This window comes from Arachis hypogaea, chromosome 11 (assembly GCF_003086295.3).
Source record: "Arachis hypogaea cultivar Tifrunner chromosome 11, arahy.Tifrunner.gnm2.J5K5, whole genome shotgun sequence".
NCBI lineage: Eukaryota > Viridiplantae > Streptophyta > Magnoliopsida > Fabales > Fabaceae > Arachis > Arachis hypogaea.
The window spans coordinates 51,421,046-51,437,715 of record NC_092046.1 but is presented as its reverse complement, the minus strand read 5'-3'; the positions used below and the strand labels follow the sequence as shown (position 1 = coordinate 51,437,715).

Here is a 16,670-nt window from a genome sequence, read left to right as displayed (position 1 = left end):
TCCTTTTCTTTTCTTGACTCTCTAATCATTGATGCTCAGAACCTTGAGCTTTGAGGGAGTGCTTTTGCACTTGAGCCTAGCCTTGACTTCTAAGTGTTTTGTTTTCAAGCATTTGGCATGATACATAAACACCACAAGTACTTAACAAATAAATTGCCATTGGTACTCAGAGCCTTCAGCTTTCTCATTCTTTCCCTTTTTCTTTTCTTGCCTTATTTTGCATTTACTTCCTTCAAGGTTTTTATGATTTTAAAAGATTTCATAAAATGTCCTAGCTTTCCAATACTTGTATGCACATGCTAAACTCTTCTTTAATTCCTTGTTTGTTTATGATCATGATGCTTTATTGCTTTTGAACTTACAAAACTCAAGTTGGTAGTCATAATGCAACAACAACATGTTACAAATCAAGATTCAAGCTATGCTTTATTCATACAACTCATGTAAACAGAAAAGATGAAGATAATCATGCAATTTAAGTGCTGGAAACAAATGAGAAGAAAAGGAACTCTACAACCTTGTAGTTCATCTTCATTATTGTTGTCCTTTTTCCTCTATTCTTCCTCTTTCCCTTTCCAAACTCAAAATGCTTGTTCATCCTCAAGCAACAGTTAGAACAATGGCTATGGGGCTAAGATGGATCATGAATATCTTATACAATGAAATGTTAGTAGCACATGTGTTTTAAGCAAGCAAAATTAAAGATAACAACCAAGGCACAAGAGACAGAGACATTTTGATTGCATAGATAAGAAGGTGTGCAATTTACATTGCATAAAAGATAAGTGGTACACCAAACTTAGTGTGACACTTTCACTTGGAATTAATGCAAGTATCCTGCAAGAATTGGAACCATATTTTGTTGCATAGCAACACCAAACTTAGAATGCAATCATATGTCAATTTATTTGAATTTAAACTAAGCAAGTGAAACTGTTATTTGTTAAGTACAATCACCAAGCCAAGAATCTGTCATGAATAAATCTCTCTTGGTAATGTATTAACACACACAGTAAATAAGAAAACTAAAATGAAAGCATTTAAAAACAGAAAAATGACTAAAGAAAGTAGAATGAAAAAGTGTCAAATTAAAAGAGAAAAATAAAACTGCAGAGGCATTATGATTATGCAGACAAGTAGTGTTGCTTGAATGAATTGCATAGAAAATAAGTGGCACACCAAACTTAGAATCTTGGTGTATCACTTTCATTTTTTGATTTGATGCAATCATCCAAAAAGATTGAAAACAATTTGTTGCAAGGCAACACCAAACTTAGAATGTAACCATATGCCAATTTATTGAATTTAAACAAAACAAAGAACGAAAACAAAGCAGAGAAGAGAAATTATACCTACGGTTGACATGTTGTTCACTTTCTTCCTCTTCTTCCAGTTTGCTAATAGGAATGACCTTAAGGGGGGAGAAGATTCAGCTAGTGTCCCTTGTCTTGGCCTTTCCTCAGCAAGCTTCCTTTTGCAAATGGCTTGATTAATCTTGCTTGCTGGATCAGGGACAGGATTGGTGCTCTTGCTAGTTGCCTTCACTCCTTTGAATTCAAAACTTGGTTGCTGTGTGATTATTGGAGTTTTGTATTCATCCAGAGCCTTTTGAATTGGTGGTTCCATGAACTCTTCCTTCATGTACTTCTCTGCCTCACTTGAATGTAAATTTTCTGGAATGACTTCTTCACTTTCTTGCTCCTCCACTCCTTTCTTTGCACGCAACATTTGACTTAATTGCTTTTTCATTGAGGAGGTTTGTTGATCTTCCCAACATTTCTTCATCTTCTCTTCATGTTTTTCAATCAGATTCAATTGTTGAGAGTTTTTGGGTCAGGGAAGTTTGTGAGAGTTGTGAGTCTTTATGTTCCCTTGTCATCTCAAGTGCAGTTTCATTTTCAACCACCTCATTCTTCATTGAAATTTCACTTGATACAGTAGCCTCCTCATTTTGCTCTTCCACTTTCTCCCTTGCACTTAACATTTGGTTTACCATCACTTCTATGTTTTTGAATGAATTCTCTTTCTCGTTCCAGGATATCTGTGCCTCCCTCTCATGTTTTTCAAACATGGTCTCAAGCTTTGAGAGGCTTTGGTTCATGGAAGTTTGTGTGGGTGGTGAGTTTTGACAGGGGCTTTCTGTTGAAGCATGGTCAAGTGATAATATCTTTGGATGAATATCATATGGAGCATTAGAATTTCCTTCCCAGCCACCATTAGAATCATGACTAGCATCATTTTGTGGTGGAGGAAAATATCCCATATGGTTTTCTTGCTCATCTTGTGTCTCTGAAGCAAATCTCCATGGATTGGAGTGCTTAGAATTTGTATTTTCTTGGTGATATTCCCAGCCACCATTAGAGATTGGTGATGGTGGGTGATATCCCATAAAATTTTGTTTGACCATAAGATGAGTTGAACTCCATTTGTATTTTGTAAAATGCAACATCAATGAAAATTGAAATTCATGTCACAGAGAAAGAATTTCTTAGTGAGGCAATAGCTCAAACACCTTGCTATCAACTTAAAACAGAGAACAAAAACAAAGAAAATGCTTGATCTAGACTTCTCACCCACTTAATCATTGTTGATCTAAATCAATCCCCGGCAACGGCGCCAAAAACTTGATGGATATTTTGGAAAACGAATTCCAAACACCTAAACTCACCAGCAAGTGTACCGGGTCGCATCAAGTAGTAAAACTCACTTAGAGTGAGGTCGATCCTACAGGGATTGATGGATCAAGTAACTTTAGTGGGTGATTAGTTTAGTCAAGCTAACATTCAGTGAATTGTGTGAAATTGATCAACAGAAAGTAAATTGCAAGAATTATAAAGTGCAGAAAGTAAAATTGGACAGAAACATAAAGAGCAAGTAAAGTAAATTGACAGAATCTTAAATGACAAAAAATTTTAATTGCATCAAATGTAAAGGGGATTGGGTGCATGAAATTTAAAGGAAAGCAATAAGCAGCACTTAGAACAATTGCAGAATAATTAAATTACATGATAAGTAAAAGGGATTGGGTACTGGGAATTAAAACTTCAAGAAGAAAATGTAAAGTGCAATCAAACAGAGAAGTAAAAGATGAAGTAAGTGCAGCAGATTCAAACAGAATTGAAAAATTGCTTGAAGAACAAGACAGAAGCTAAATTCAGCTCAATTGTGAAATTTAAAAGAGAAATTAAAGATCTCAGGGGATCAATGAGACTAGAAAGTAGATCTAGATCTCAATTCCTTCCTTGATCAAACAGAAAGTAATTTGCAGAAGAAAATGAGATTTAAAAATAACAAAGAAGATTAAAATCAAATCTTTAGATCAATTGAGAGGAAGAGTGAAAGATGATTCTCAGAATTTGAATCAATGGAGCTCTTCAATCTCAATTCAAGATCCAAGGCAGAAGAGCATAGGTTGCAGAAAAAGAAAATTAACAACAGCTAATGAAAATTTGAATTATGCAGTAAGAGAACAAGAGAGAATTCAAGGTGAGATTGAAACAGAATTTCTTCAATTCACAACCCAAGATTCAAAACAAAAATGAAAACTAAGAGAGAGCTTCCAATGCTCTCTATTGGAGCTCCCTTCTTTTAATGAGATGGAATTGATGTCTTTATATAGGATTTAGAAAGTGAAAATGAAAATGAAATTGAAATTCTAAACAAATTACAATTAAAATAAATTCCTAAGCTAACTAATCATTGTGCCTTTGAATGATGATAATGGGTTTAGCTTGCTTTGGATTTGAGGAAGAGTGGATCTGGATGGCCTTGGTTCAATTGGTGAAGAATTGAATTAAAATGAAATTTTTATTGAATTTTTGGCCCATGGGTGTTGCTCCCAGGGCAATGCTCAGCTCCTGGTGAGAGCGTAGCATCGTGGCTCTTGTCCTTGGCTCTTTGTTGCGTGCCAAGCTTGGGTGCATCAGGATAGCGCTTCGCTCTTGGGGAGAGCGCAGCATCATGCTGCCTTGGCCGTGTCTTGTGCGTGACATGCTTCCCTGGGCCGTGTCAAGCTCGTGCCTCATGCACCAAGGAATAAGGGAAGTAGCGCTCTGCTCTTGCCAAGAGCGTAGCATCCTTGCTTCCTTGGTGAAGTTCCAAGTTCAAGCCTTGGTGAAAGTATTTGGGGAGCAATTTTTCTTGAATTTTCATGAAGAGAGCACGACAATGCTCTCTCCAAGAGCGGAGCGCTCTCCAAGTGAGCGCTACTCTGATGGGCTTCCTATGGTCTCCCTTTTCGAATCCTGGTGAATGCATTTGTGCCCATTTTTGCTTATTTTTGGTCCTTAAAGATGTATTTCACTCGTGCCTTAATTTCATGCCAAATATAGATTGCCATATATCGTTGGAAAGCTCTGAATGTTGGATTTCCAATGCAACTGGAAGCACATCAATCGGACATCTTAGCTCAAGTTATAGCCCTTGGAAGGAGGCATGGTCATGCTATGAGCCCCCAGATTTTAACTTAGCGAAAATTTTGCTTCCAAGCTCATTTTTGCCTCACGATAATGCTCTGCTCTTGGCAAGAGCGGAGCTTTGTGTGCTGATTGCCAATCTCCTTTAATTTGGTCATGGGTCATGCTTTTAAAAGCGTGGCCTAAGCCTCCAAAGTGTGCTCCAACTTCAAAGTGTGCCCCAAAGCTCTTTTTTTTTCTTTTTTTTTTTTTGCTTATTTTGTGCTTTTTGCTTCTTTTTCTTCTTATTTCCTACAAAATTTATAAAATCAAAAGATCAAGGAAATATACCATTTAAGTATAAAAGCATTCATTATTCAAACACAAATCATCAATTTCTTGTATGAATAAGCATAGAAAAACATGACATGGTGACATGTCATCACCTCCAACGTTGGCATATCCACGCGTGCGCGTACTCCACGCGTGCGCGCCATGGACGCGTACGCGTCGTTGTGCGTTTTCAAATCTCTTAAAAAGTAATAAACTATGTTACAAATCTAAACAACAAAAAATACTACAAGCCTATAACTATGTTACATCAATGTAGCTATAATCTAAAATTGTACATTTAAAAATAGCCTACTAACTTTCATTTTTAGCAATTGATCTAAGAATTTAAAAATAAATGAGAAAAGAAAATCATGAATCAAAGACCTTGTGATTCTGTAATGACACTGTATTTGTGGAGAAGCAAAGTCGTAGCTTGCTCATCACATATGGCTTGTATGGTGAGTATCTCCCTGCTCAGGCCTTCAACTGCATCTTTAATCTTTGAAAAATCAACAGAAACGGTCTCATCTAGGTGCACCAAAAACCCTCATTTCTCATGTATCCAGTTGAACTGCATTGCTTATCATTTCCCATGAGCCTCCTCTAATCGAAAATGCACGAGCGGAAGCAAGAAAAGAAATATACATGGTCTTCACTAAATTTTCGGAAAGCAACCCCTACTCATTCCATAGTCCATTCACATATCACATCAATTCAGTTGCATTATGCATTGTAACATAATAAACGCAATAGTTGTGTTAAGGTAAGTAATAAGTAATAACTAACCTGGGAGATCAAGAACCTCAATGCCCATAGGTCTATTATATCAGCTTAAGTTTCATATTGCCCAATTGTGACATCCAACTTAAAGTCCTGCACAGAAAACATAATTAGAAGATCCTGAAATCTGAAATTCCTCAGATAGTAAATGTACATTATATATCTTAATTATACGAATAATCTAGATGCTATTTACAATAAATCACATACACACAGCACATGCATGCAACAAGAGAAATTAATTATCAGGTCCATCTAGGTAATATTTGATTCATAATAATAATATTATATATACATACACTCCTATGAAGCTAATAATGAATACCTTTGTCAAATGGTAATGTCCTCAGCTTTATACAATAAATCCACAGATTTTGCAAGAAGAGACTTGTACTCTTGAGAGTAAGTAACCATATACAGTTTGCCCAAAGATTGACCTTATGATCTTCACCACCTATAAATCCTTTTTGTAGCAGAGTAATCTTTATAAAATGCTAAATATGTATTTTTATATATTATTAATTTTAGATGTATGATTAAAATGTGATTTTTTGAGAATATCAAGAGCACATACAATTAGATTCTCTCACTGTGGGATGTTCTCAAATAGGATATACAATTTCAACCCAAGAAATAGAATTGATCCATCTTTGAATCTACAATATGCATTCCAGCTTAGACAAGTGTGTCCACTTAAAGTTGATCCAAGAATTGCCATAAACATGGACCCAGTCACATTCCAAAAGTTTGACAACCAATACTTCAAGAACTTGCAGCAAGGAAAGGGTCTCTTCACCTCTGATCAAGTGCTCTTCACAGATCCAAGGACTAAGTCAATGGTAAACTTGTTTGCATCAAATGAAGCAGCATTTAACAATGCCTTTATGAGTGCCATCACTAAGTTGGGTAAGGTTGATGTCTTAACTGGTAATCAAGGTGAAATTAGGATTGATTCACCAGGCCCAACTAAACAAATCAAATCTAGTAGTACTTCCCTTTTTTGATGTTGTATATACCTATATAAATCCCTCAGAACTCTTATTATGTCAGGAAGCAACCCTATTTTGTTGTCTACACACAATTCTAGCCTAACTCCCTGCATTTCAATAATCATGGTTTATTACTTAAGTACCTAGTTAATTATGAGTAATTGGTAGAGTTTAATTACCTCACAAACCCGGTGTTCAATGGCTACTTCTAAATAGTTAATTACTCTTTCCTTCTCGCTTGCTGTGTTCAAAGCATATCCGTCTATATGCCTGATGAAATACTCCTATATAAAAATAAATTCCAAAATAATTAAATTAGTTAATTTATCATTAAGATCACTGAGGAGAATATCTTGTTTAAAAATTTTTGTGCATATATAAATTCCTAAAATGCATATGCTTCATCGGAGATATGAGAAAAGCACTTACAATCCAAGCAATACATTTCCAACGTGCTGACTAAGCTCATAGAGATAAAAAAAATGGAAACGCCATGCCTGCTCTCGTCTTTGAAGAACAACTCTAACCTCCTAAGCTCACTGAACGCTCTCATATCTAATTCAACCGCATGCACAACATAAATAAATAAAAAAAACATGATTTAAATGACTAATTGAGTATGAATAGTTTGTAAGGGAAACAGAGGAATTGTACACAGTTCATAGTATTTTATAGAAAGGTGTTGAATATAGAGAAAGTGAGAAACACCACTTGTGCTTGCTTACCTTGCCAATTAAAACAGATTTGGCTTTCTTGAAGCTGGAACCGAGCTTTTCATATTCAGGGGCAAGCTTTTTACAGTGCCCACACCTATGGTAACAAAAAAGTGGTATGAGAAACACAGATTAAGAATTAGAAAAAAAATGTTCATTTTATCTTTGCTGGATCGCCATGATGAATCACCCGACAGAGTGAAAACCTGGCAACTATATATATAACGAACTCAGAACCTTCAATTGGCACAAAAAAAGTCTCGTTGGTACCCTCATTCTCTCTAGTGTCAATTATACAGAGATCTTATCATCTAATAACCTATATTAAAGGAATCAAATCAAAGAATATAAAGTTAAACATCTATTAATCTAAAAAATCAACGAGAAAAATGATAATAACACATTCTATTCAAACTATATATTGAACTAAACCCTAGATAAGGTAAAAATTAAATCAACAAAGGAACCAAAAATGAATTGGTGATTATTTTATTTTATTACCAAGGAGCGTAAAACTCAACAAGTGCTCCTCTGTCCTGACCAACCTCCTTCTCAAAGTTATCTTCAGTGAGCACAACAACATCATCTGCAGAAACAAATACGAAGACGAGAGCAAACACCAAGACTCCTAACACTAAACCCCTGCTCCAGATCTGTGCACGCATCAAAGTGTTAGAGGTGTTCGGAGTTAATTAATGGTCTAATTGTTCTGCTTATTTACAAAGATCAAAGCTTAAAAGTGGAACCAGATATTGCCAAGCTCAATTTCGTATTCTAAAAATCCTAATTCATCTTACCAAATAAATATTCAGAATAACATTGACAATTGAATTTCAGCAATGTATATTGAACCAAAAAAATTGGGGAAAAGCATCATGTTGCGATAGAACACAAATTGGGAGCACAAGAATCAGAATTGAGAAGGAGATTAAGAAACTCGTACCTGATGACTAGAGCGCGATTCACATTTCAATCAAAAATAGTACTAGCTTGTCCGAGAAAAGGATTCAGATCGCGATTAACATTGATATGAAAACTTGGAAGAGATTCGAGCGGTGAAGAAGAAGAATTCTCAGAGGGAATGAAGCACTGAGAGTAGTTTGTGTGAAACGAGCCTCCCACAGTCAAGATATTTTTAGTTTAGCAGTTTAAGGTTGTTGTTATTTTTAAAATTTTAATTTCTTTGTAGTGGCCATAGTATAAATTACCGTTAAAATTTATAGTATTAATGATAAATATACAATTGCCACTAAAAGATGGTTTTAAAAAAATTATGATAATAATATTATGACCACTAAAAATTTGTCGCTAAAAATCTTTTTTCTTGTAGTAAAAATCAACTTTGAAGCAAAGGTTACGTTGTCTCTTTCATCTTCATCATTCGTGGAGGTGAAGGATTTTGCATCATTCTCCCATGATACATAGGCTTGTTGCTTTTTCTTTGTCTTCTTATCCCGCTTTCCTTTTGTAAGAATTGGACATTTTGCTTTTATATGTCCAATCTCATTACATTCATAGCACTTTAGCTCTTTTGTCTTGGATTGTCCTTTGAAGATGATTTTCTCTTCTCAATTATCTTATATAACTTCGTTAACAACCGTGCAAGCTTTTCTTCTTGGTCGTCTTCATCATCATCTTCATTCTTTTTGTAAGATATTGCCTTTAATGCTAAGCTTTTTTTCTTCATTTCCTCTCCATATAATTTATTAAGAAAAGTAATCTCATATATAATTACATTACCTCTCAATTGATCATAGATGAGTTCTTCAAAGTTTTATCCTTCTTGAATTGCATTTACTTTGGAATCTCAGGAATGTGTAAGACTCCTTAGTATCTTGCTCACAATATCTCTTTCGAAAATTTTTCTTCCAACCAAATCAATTTTATGATGATATTTGAGAATCTCCCAAACATATCTTCAATCTTTTCATTATCTATCGGTTGGAATAACTCATACTTGTGAACTAATTTATCAATTTTAGATTGTTTGACATGATTAGTTCTTTCGTATGTTATGCTAAGTTTATCCCAAATTTCTTTGATTTTTTTGCACATAGATATCTTCATATAGTCATTTTATGTAATGCTACAATGAAGATAGTTTATAGCTTTATGATTAAATGAGACTTTTTTGTAATCATCATTGGTCCATTCACTCTTTGGCTTCTCTTCATCAAAAGCTTTGTTTACTCTATCAATCTTCTCAGTAATGATTTTCTTTTTATCATTCCTAATTGGTTCCATCTAGGAATGATGGATACTGAGATGAATGTTGTTCAATAAGATTGTAGCTTGTGCTTGTCCTAGCCATGATCTACACTCTCAAATGGTTAAACTTTTCAAAGAGATTAAATTCTGATACCAAATGTTATATTAAGAATATATGTCATGCATTTACTTTTTTATTTATCATACAATCAATAAATAGATTAGATTAAATTCATGTCTAAGATATAAATTTATTACTTTTCAAAACATTAATTATAACAAAAATCCGAAACATATTATCATTCATCAAAAGGAGGCCACTCAAATAAAGACGCCTAAAATGTCTTTTTTTTAAAGATGTTTTTATGTTGAGTTTTAATTGGTTTCTGTATAATTTATTCGGTGTTCCTCATCACATATTATTAAATTCTTCAAAAGATTTTCTTTCCAAAAAATAATAAAAAATATTTAATTTAGACTAAAACAAAAAAGGTAATAGATTAACTATTAGATTTTTTTTAAAAGATTATTTACATAAAAAAATATATCACATTCATCAAAATATATATATATAAAACAAGTTCTTAAAATTTTTATAAATAAAAAAATAATTAATTTTTATTCGTATAATATATAAAACAATTACTATATTATTATAGATTAAAATTTACTAATTTAAAATTTGTTTTTATTTTTAATATAAGCATTAGAAATAAATATATTTTTTATAACAAGGTGTAATGTAACAAAAAATATATAATATTAATTAGTTTTTAAAAAATTCTCAAAAGATGATTTTTTCTAATAAAGTGTTATTAAAAAATTAACATTATAAAAACTAATTTCAACTAATATGATATAATAGGTTATTAAATATATTTAATATAAAACACATTGAATATAATTTTTTATTGAGTTTAAATTTTAAATAATTTTTAATTTAAAGAGTTAGAATATTTTAAAGAGTTAGAATATTTTAACATCATTTTTTTAGTATCTTTTTAATTGAGTCTTTAATTTTTTAAATTATAAACCTTATTTATAATTAAGAGTAATATTTTAACACCACCAATTAGTCACACATATAAAAATAGAAGAATAATTCTTTTGTCATAATTATAATCTAACTTTATAAGCAATACATCAATACAATGAAACTATATATAAGTAATATAACTAAATTTTATCTACATCTATAGTCACATTTTATAAATAATATAATTAAATTATATTTATGTTATAATTAAAATATGAATAAAAATACAAAAAATTATTAGGATAGTTAATTTTTTTTCGTTCATAATTTTTTTTATTATTTTTTTGTGAAAATTTTAATTATTTTAATAATTAATTATTTTTTAAAATAGATAATTGAATAACACAAAAAAGTCTTATTAAGAGTAATTTATTTATATATGATTAAAAAATAATTGAATAATTATATACGGTAAAAAATTAATATTATTAAAAAATAAAATTAAAGTTTATTTTAAAATTAAGATAAAGTTTATTTAAAAATAAAATTAAAAATCATGTTTTTTTTTCTTTTTTCCAACATTTATCTACGAGTAATTCTATAAATATTTTATGATGAATAAAAATATTAAACTCGTACTAAAATTTATTCTAATAAAATTTATTTTTATTTTACTAAACATTAAATAAACTATTGAAAAGAATTTTGTTTTCTCTATTAGAGAAGAATGATAAACTTCCATACTTTTATTATGTTATGGCAATAATTTGGCATGTTATTTTTTAATGTACATAATAATAATAATAATAATAATAATAATAATAATAATAATAATAATAATAATAATAATAATAATAATAATAATAATAAACAAGTATATCACAGTAAAAAAGGAAGTATGTCACCAAATAATTTATCATCCGAATTATATATGAATCAAATTGATAATATGAGGGCTAACACTACAAAAATCGATAACAAGGTTAGGGATTTACAAAACCTTTCTTAAGATCATAGAAAAAAAAAACGTTTATATTTGTGTGATATATAAAACAATTATCATATTATTATTATTATTATTACATTATATATATATATATATATATGAGTAAAAAAAGTCCAACTGTTTTAAAGTAAAATTTTCTTTTAATATTTGATTAAATGTTCTTGTATTTAGTATTTTTTGTTGCACTTCCTCTTAATTAAAAATATAATCATTATAATTTTTTAGTTATTATTGCTAGGGATGTTTACAGATGGGATATGACTGAAATTTCGATCCAATCCGCACTAAACTCATTAGATTAAATTCGATATTCGCACTTTTTATGTTTGGATCATATATCAAATATATCCATAAAATAAAAAATATTAAAAAAATTTATTTTTATAAAAAAAGTCAATAATTTTTTTGTTTACTTTTGTAAACATATTTACTTCTATCTGATTAGAGTGTGGATCCGATTCGATCCAATCCGATCATCTTACAGATCAGATACGGATAAATACTGTGGATTTATATGGATATGGTCTAATCTATGAACACCCCTAACTACTACTATAGGTTCATTGTTGCAAAAGAATGCTTCTTTTATTATAAACCATTATTAGATCTTAATTACCATTAAAATAACTTAATTGTCAACAAAGAGATAATACTTATTGGTCTCTGAAATTATGTTCGTATTTGAATCTATAGTTGTAAAAATCGAACTGGACCGACTGGTTCGACCAAAAAACTAGTGAACCGGGCCGTTTAAGGAATAAAATCAGTGTGAACCGATCTAACCAAAAACCTTGGAACAAAAGCAACCTTTACTTGAAAAAATTTTTAAAATGTCTCCACAAGGTCTCGAACCAAGAACCTTGGAGTAAAAGCAACCTTTACTTGCCACTTAGCCATTGCACTTCTAAATATTATATTTGACAAATACTATTTATATAGTATACATAAATATCTAATTTAATTTAATTTTTGTTTTTTCTATTTTTAAAATTAATTATATTTTAATTATATACCATTATTAATATAAATATAAATTTCACTAAAAATTTATTAATTTACTTGATCTATTTTATTACTAGTATTGTGATTAAGGTTATTTATTTTGATGTTAGTGTTAAAATCTACTGATATTATAGTTAGATGATAGACTTTGTGAATTAATTATTTTTTTCTTGTGTCAAAATAAGATACCATTGTAGTATTAAAATTTTATGATTTTCTTATATTAGTTATTTTTAGAAGTTGAGACTTGATTCTTCATAAAATATTAGTGAAGATATGTATTTCAAATTTTAATTTTAAATTTTTAACTATTTTATATTTTATATTTACGTGAGACCGGTTTTATCGGTTCAACCAGTGATTTATCGGTTGAACCAATAAACCAGTGAACCAGTAGCTTGACCGGTTCGATCACTGGTTCGGTTCTAACAACTATGTTTCAATCTAATTTCAAAAATTTCGATTTGCTCAATTTAGTCTCCCAACTTAATAGTTATGACTCACATTGGTTCCTAATCTTATTTTTGTCACTGTCTCCCAAAATCGTTAACGACATGCTGAGATGGACTAACGACTGTTACATTATACATTCTAGCGACTGTTTGATGTGACAATTGAAATCTTTTTTACCTTACTTTTTTTTTTCAACTAAACACTTAAAACCCTAATATGAGTCACGGATACCTAAGTTAAAAAATCAAACTAAGTAAATTGAAACTTTAAAAATCAGATTAAAGCTCGAATATAACTTCAAAACAGAACTTTAACTTATGTAGTGATTAATTTAAATGAGAATCAAATAAATCAGAATTCAACATAATTTTTATTAATGTTTTCAAATTCGAAATTTCTATACCAAAATTAACTGGGATTTTTCTTTAAATTAAAAATTTAATGAAATAGTGACTTTAATTATCTTAACCAATGTCCTAATTAATTACTTTTATGTCTTAAAAAAACTGTATATGAGAAGAAAATAATTAATTTGTCTACTTTAATAAATAGTTATTTTACTAAAATAAAAGAAACTATTTTTTTAGAATTTTTTAAGAACTAATTAATATTATATATATTTTGTTACACTACATTTAGTTATAAAAATTTTATTTATTTCTAATGCTTATATTAAAAATAAAAAGAAAATTTAAATTAGTGAATCTTAATATATAATAATAATATAGTAATTATTTTATATATTGTACGAATATAAATTAATTATTTTTTATTTATAAAAATTTTAAGAGCTTGTTTTATATATATATATATATATATATATATATATATATATATTGATGAATGTGATATATTTTTTTATGTAAATAATCTTTTAAAAAAATCTAATAGTTAATTTATTACCTTTTTGTTTTAGTCCAAATTAAATATTTTTTATTGTTTCTGGAAAGAAAATCTTTTGAGGAATTTAATAATATGTGATGAGGAACACCGAATAAATTATACAGAAACCAATTAAAACACAACATGAAAACATCTTTAAAAAAAGACGTTTTAGGCGTTTTCATCTGAGTGGCCTCCTCATCAAAATATATAGACATACACACATCATGCAAGATAATAAACATACATTTAACTAGAATACCATACTAACACACTAATTTTAACAAGAATAATACCGGAATCCCAAGCATGTAAGATTGTAAAAATACGTTCTTACCTTTCTACTTATGAATAAAACCCGTATTAGCCAATGAACATGCAAGAAAAAGAACTAGATAAATACTATGATGTTATCACCGATTGCAATAAATAAATAATAAAAATTCCATTAGTACACATTAATTATTATTGGGTACTTCTAAGAATTATTTGTTGGTCACATAATATTTCTCATATATTATTTATACAAAAAATATGATAAAAATTAGAGAAGACACTAAGTGTGTTGACTATTTAATTTGAGATTTTATATTCAACTTAGGAATGACAACATTTTGTTGGGAGATTTTTTCAAGTTGTTTTAAAGGAAGAGTTAATCAAGTTTCTAAAAGTCAGAAAACTTATTGACATTATTGATAATACTCTTTTTCATCTAAAATAAGTGTATATTTTAATTTTAGATTTAGTAAATTTGTGTAGTAAGGTACATTTTAAGAGTATAATAATCAATTTTTTTATATTTTTGATATATTTAATATATTAAAAATATAAAAATGTTATATTTTCAATTATTTTTAATAAATAAATATAATATTCTTAACATGTATTTTTAAATTGTAAGATAAAAATTTTTTTAATTTTTATGCACATTAGTAAAATAATTACAATTTGTTAGAGTTATAAAAGTTGAAAAACAAAGTATAAAATTATCTTTCATAACAATAGATATTTAGTTATATTTTACTACTTTTATTTTCTTTTATCTATTAATTTAGAGGCTTTATCAGAATAAATATTATAATATTATATTAACTTTCTATATAAACATTTATCTGGTGGGAAAGAAAAAAAATTAAAGAAAAAAACTTATTTATGAAAAAATAATTACTTATGTATTATTATTTTAAAACATATTAGGACAAAAAAAATTTTCAAGCATATTACTAATATGAAACTTTGAACCAAGCATAGTGACAATTGGGTTTTAATTTTTATGAACAGGATAAAGGTTTTGTTATTAATCACAACTAGCCATGAAATCAAAAAAGATTAGGGTATAAACTTTTGTAAGAGTCTTTATCAACCACATAGAGTTTGATATGATACGAACCATTTTTGCTAGAAAATGTGCAACTAAGTTTCTAGTCCTCTTCACATAAGACAATTGACATAATTTAAATTTAATTTAAATTTATTCAGAACGATTTTATAGTTAGAGATTGTGAGTCCAAAGTTATTATTCTGCATATGAGAGTTAATAGTTAGATTGATCTCTAAAATTGAGTTAATATTTAGATTGATTTTTCAAATTATATTCATATCTTAAATTAGTCTCTAAAATTTAAATTTGAGATAGGTCTCAAAGTAGTCCCTGAACTTGCACTCGAGCCTCAAAGTGACCCTTAAAGTTAATAATTACTCAAATTCGTCTTCGAAATTGTCCTCTGGGATTCATAGTAGTCCCTAAAGTAATTTTCCTTCGTCCTTACCATTAAAAAAGACTAAAACGACGTCGTTTTGTATTTATTAAAAAAAAGAAAAAGAAAAACACGCTCTTGACCTCTCCACTCTCTCCTATCACTCTGCTGCTATTGACTTTGCTCTCTTTACTCCCACCCGTCTCAACTTCGGACTCAACGCTCTTACAGCGGCCGCCACCACCACCACCACCACCACAATCATCTTTGCCATTGCCTCCATCGACGGTGAGATCAACTCGGTCACATCCAAGGCACCGCGCGAACCTACAGGAGAAGAGGAGCTCGGCAATGGCGTCATGGCGAAGCTTGAATTTCTTGGAGCAATCGGAAGCGGCCACCATGATGGCATTGTCAATAATGCTGAATATATATGTCGGAATTCGCCTTCCTGAAGTAATTCCTCCAGTGATCCTGTGACGCTTTTGAGTTCATCGTCGTCACGAAGATCGATATTGGATCCAAGGATTTAAAAAATCCTCAATCGACAAATCACCAAATAGAGTCTTAAAATTGAGATTGTGATGATGCCATTAATATGCAGGATCGGAAGAATTAGAAGGTATTAGATGGATTTTGGATTGAGGTCGTTGAATTATTATTATTATTATTATTATTATTATTATTATTATTATTATTATTATTATTATTATTATTATTATTATTAATGTTTTTTCTTTAAATGAATCTTCTCAAAGTGATGACTCCAACCAATTCTTCCTGCTCATTTACTGCATAAATCCTGTGAATAGACTGAGAAGAAAGTGTATGGATTACACTCCCTAGCGTCGCATAAGGCTTGCATGTTATGGGCCGTGCAATTTTTCAAGTTTCTTGGGTTGCTGCAGCAGTTTTGTTCCTGAAATCATTCATAGTAAGTTTCCTTAAAGTCAAAATAAAGGGATGGTGAAGACCACTAATCAATCAGTTTTCAACGAGCTTTTATGATTGCCATAAGGAATAAAGAAAAAGAAAAGGGAACTCGATATGGGTTGGAGAAAGAAAAGGGAAAAGGGAATTGGGGAAGGGAAAAAGGAGCGTGGAAGGGAAAGTGAAGGGGAATTGGGAAAGGGTTGGGGGAGGGGAGAGGTCAAGAGTGTGTTTTTTTTTTAATAAATACAAAACGACGTCGTTTTAGTCTTTTTTAATGGTAAAGATGAACGAAAATTACTTTAAG

General features: G+C 30.0%; 1 protein-coding gene across 1 annotated transcript; it reads right to left on the bottom strand.

Annotated features, from left to right (window-relative positions):
- Positions 1–4,767: 4,767 nt before the first annotated feature.
- Positions 4,768–15,837, bottom strand: LOC112721357 (uncharacterized). Its single transcript, XM_072205999.1, has 7 exons — positions 15,577–15,837; positions 7,711–7,862; positions 7,222–7,306; positions 6,676–6,780; positions 5,833–6,603; positions 5,514–5,600; positions 4,768–5,404 (listed from the first exon to the last, which is right to left on the bottom strand). Exons 1-5 carry the CDS (start codon positions 15,835–15,837, stop codon positions 6,439–6,441), a joined length of 768 nt encoding a protein of 255 aa, XP_072062100.1. The 3' UTR covers positions 4,768–5,404; positions 5,514–5,600; positions 5,833–6,438.
- Positions 15,838–16,670: the final 833 nt, after the last annotated feature.